At 41.1% G+C, this 2,500-nt stretch overlaps 1 protein-coding gene across 1 annotated transcript; it reads left to right on the top strand.

Moving 5' to 3' along the window:
* Nucleotides 1–271: 271 nt before the first annotated feature.
* On the top strand, nucleotides 272–1,846 carry LOC138035901 (uncharacterized). The gene is made up of 2 exons (XM_068882305.1): nucleotides 272–468; nucleotides 1,198–1,846. The coding sequence occupies exons 1-2, from the start codon at nucleotides 272–274 to the stop codon at nucleotides 1,844–1,846; spliced, it is 846 nt and encodes a 281-aa protein (XP_068738406.1).
* Nucleotides 1,847–2,500: the final 654 nt, after the last annotated feature.

The raw sequence follows: 2,500 nt of genomic DNA, 5'->3' as shown, positions 1-2,500 counted from the left end.
AACATGCCATACAACAAGTTCTTCACGGATGTGAAGGTGTACGTAATATTTCTGATGATACCATTCCTCGTGCTAAAGATGATCGAGAGCACGATGACAGCTTGAAAAGTTGCTGGAGAGAGTACAACAAAGAGGTTTAACCTTAAGTAAAGAGAAGTGTGTGTTTAAAGTGCCGCAGTTAGAGTTCATGAGATATCTCATGTATACACGTGGCATTGCCCCTACAGAATCAAAGGTTGAAGCAGTAGTCAAAGCGAGAGAACCAAAAATTATGGAAGAGGTTAAACTTAAGGCAACGGATAAAGAAAGTAAGAAAAGCAAAAGAAAAGGCAAAAAGGCAAAAACAGACAGCGATCAGGCAGGAGAGGCTATGGGTTCTTTGGCTGGGGAGGGTGAAGAGGGAGAACCTGAAAATGGTGAAGAAGTGATTGAAGACAAGATAGTGGAAAAGAAGATTAAAAGAAAGGGGTAGAAGTGGAAGAGTAAAAAATGACATTTAGGCTCAAAAGAAGAAAAGAAAGGAAAGAAAGATAGGAGAAAGTCGAAGGAAAATTTAGAGGGAGATGACTTCCCGGGAGCGAAGCAGAGAAAGAGAGAAAAGAGACTGAAGGCAAAAGAGGAAAATGACGAGGAAAAAGATCAGAAGACGAGAACTGCGAAGGAGAAGGAAAGAGGAGTAAAAGAGCAATCAGCATAAGCAGGCATTATTGGAAGCTGGATCAGAGGTGGAAAGTCGAGAGGAGAAACGGGAACATTCGCGTCATCACTATTCTCTGAGGCCCAGGTGTAACCGTGTGCCTGAGAGTCTTAAAGACTATAACTGTGACTGGGGAACACTTGAAGATTTATTTTATGTATTCAATCCCTTCAAAGTGATTTTAGTTTTCATTCTAGTTGCAGTTACTTGAAGTCGTTCATTGAACTGTTTGGACTTGTTTTTGATAGGTGAAGTGAACAATGGACAATTAATTTAAAAGAAGGGAGAGGTTGTAGTGTTTGTGACGTACGTTTAACATAGACCCCAGCGTACTATGGGTAAGAAGCACATGGAAGGAGATTGAAAGTCTGTTGAGTTCATGTTTGGTTCGGTCCGTTCTTTCAAAGGTTAAATCCGTTTATTACACGGGGTAAAAATTTTCGTGATATTTGACGCTGGTGTAGGCAGACGAGTCTTCAATATTCTTCTTCTTCCCTTAGCTCTCAGGAATCTTCTCCGGTCGATAAGCGACCCAAAAACGTGTCCTTTAGTGGAGATTCAGACGACGAAGTCATGGCGGCTTTAAATCTACCCGAAGGCCTTAGTAAGAAGGTTGATCTGATTCAATTGAAGCTTGATAAGCTCGACCTTTTAGAACAGAAACTGGATGAGGTTTCAACAGCGGTGTCGAGTTTGACGCGTTCGATGGCAGCCTTAGAAATGGATGTTGCTTTGGTCAAAGAGAAGCAGAAATTGTCTGAGGATAATATCAAGGAGATTGAGAAGAACTTGGAATTCACGAGTGGAGGGAGCGATGATTTCGACAACGCCCTGGCCAAAGAAAGGAAAAACTACGAACAAGAATTCAGTGATGTCCGCAAAAAGGTCCTTTACCTTGAAAACTATAGCCGGCGAGAAAATTTGAGATTTGAAGGCATCGAGGAATGGCCGCCACACCAGGAGAATGTGAGTTGGAAGGAGGATACACGGACACCACTGGTATATTTCTTTGAACATGTTTTAGGTATTGAGGACGCAAAGGATATCGAGTTTCAAAGAATACACAAGATCGGTAAGCCATCGCAAGACGGACAGAGAGCTGTGGAAAGAAACTTAAGAATACACAATATTTATATTGTGTATTCTTAAGTTTCGAGGACATAAGACATACGTCTTATGTACGAGGACATACCAAGAGAATTACAGGCACTTAGGAAATCACAAATTGAAAAACTCAAACTAGCTACGAAAGAGGGTCGTAAAGCTTATTTCAGTAAATCTGAGCCTGACAAACTATATATCCTGAGTGAAGCTATGATCCTCTCAGTTATGAACGCAATTTTTGCAATTGCGCAAAGAGCTGGGAGCTGGTCATTTGTGGGTTCTAATGTTCCCTTGAGGAATGATATATGAAATGGATCATATATGAGCTGCGGATATGAAATCAAGTGAAGCTATGATTCTCGCAGTTATGAACGCAATTTTTGCAATTACGCAAAGAAGCCTGAAAATTTCAGGAAGTCAACGGAGTTTGAACTTGTGACCTCGCGATACCGGTGCGACGCTCTAACCAACTGAACTATGAAGCCACTGACTGTTGGTTTTGAAACGCGATGTCTTGACGTAAATCTCTCGTTATAGCACGAATGTGCTAACGGTAATTATTATAAATCGATTATCGCCTTCATAAATAGGATTTTTCATTGATGAGCCCACGGCTTCTCTCCCAGCCCTTTGCCCTTTCGGGAAATACATAACAATTTCTAGATAGCTTCCAGCGCGTTTTTTTGATTATAAATTTAG

This window comes from Montipora capricornis, chromosome 2 (genome assembly GCF_036669925.1).
Source record: "Montipora capricornis isolate CH-2021 chromosome 2, ASM3666992v2, whole genome shotgun sequence".
Classification (NCBI taxonomy): Eukaryota; Metazoa; Cnidaria; class Anthozoa; order Scleractinia; family Acroporidae; genus Montipora; species Montipora capricornis.
Note: the sequence above shows the minus strand (reverse complement) of the source record. Positions and strands in the feature narration are given on the sequence as shown.

Bases quoted from the DNA above. Each gene is read 5' to 3' on its own strand.
- LOC138035901 (XM_068882305.1), top strand. From the start codon at position 272: ATGGAAGAGGTTAAACTTAAGGCAACGGATAAAGAAAGTAAGAAAAGC. The intron at 469-1,197 runs GTAGAAGTGGAA...TTCTTCCCTTAG, and splicing joins AAGAAGATTAAAAGAAAGGG to CTCTCAGGAATCTTCTCCGG.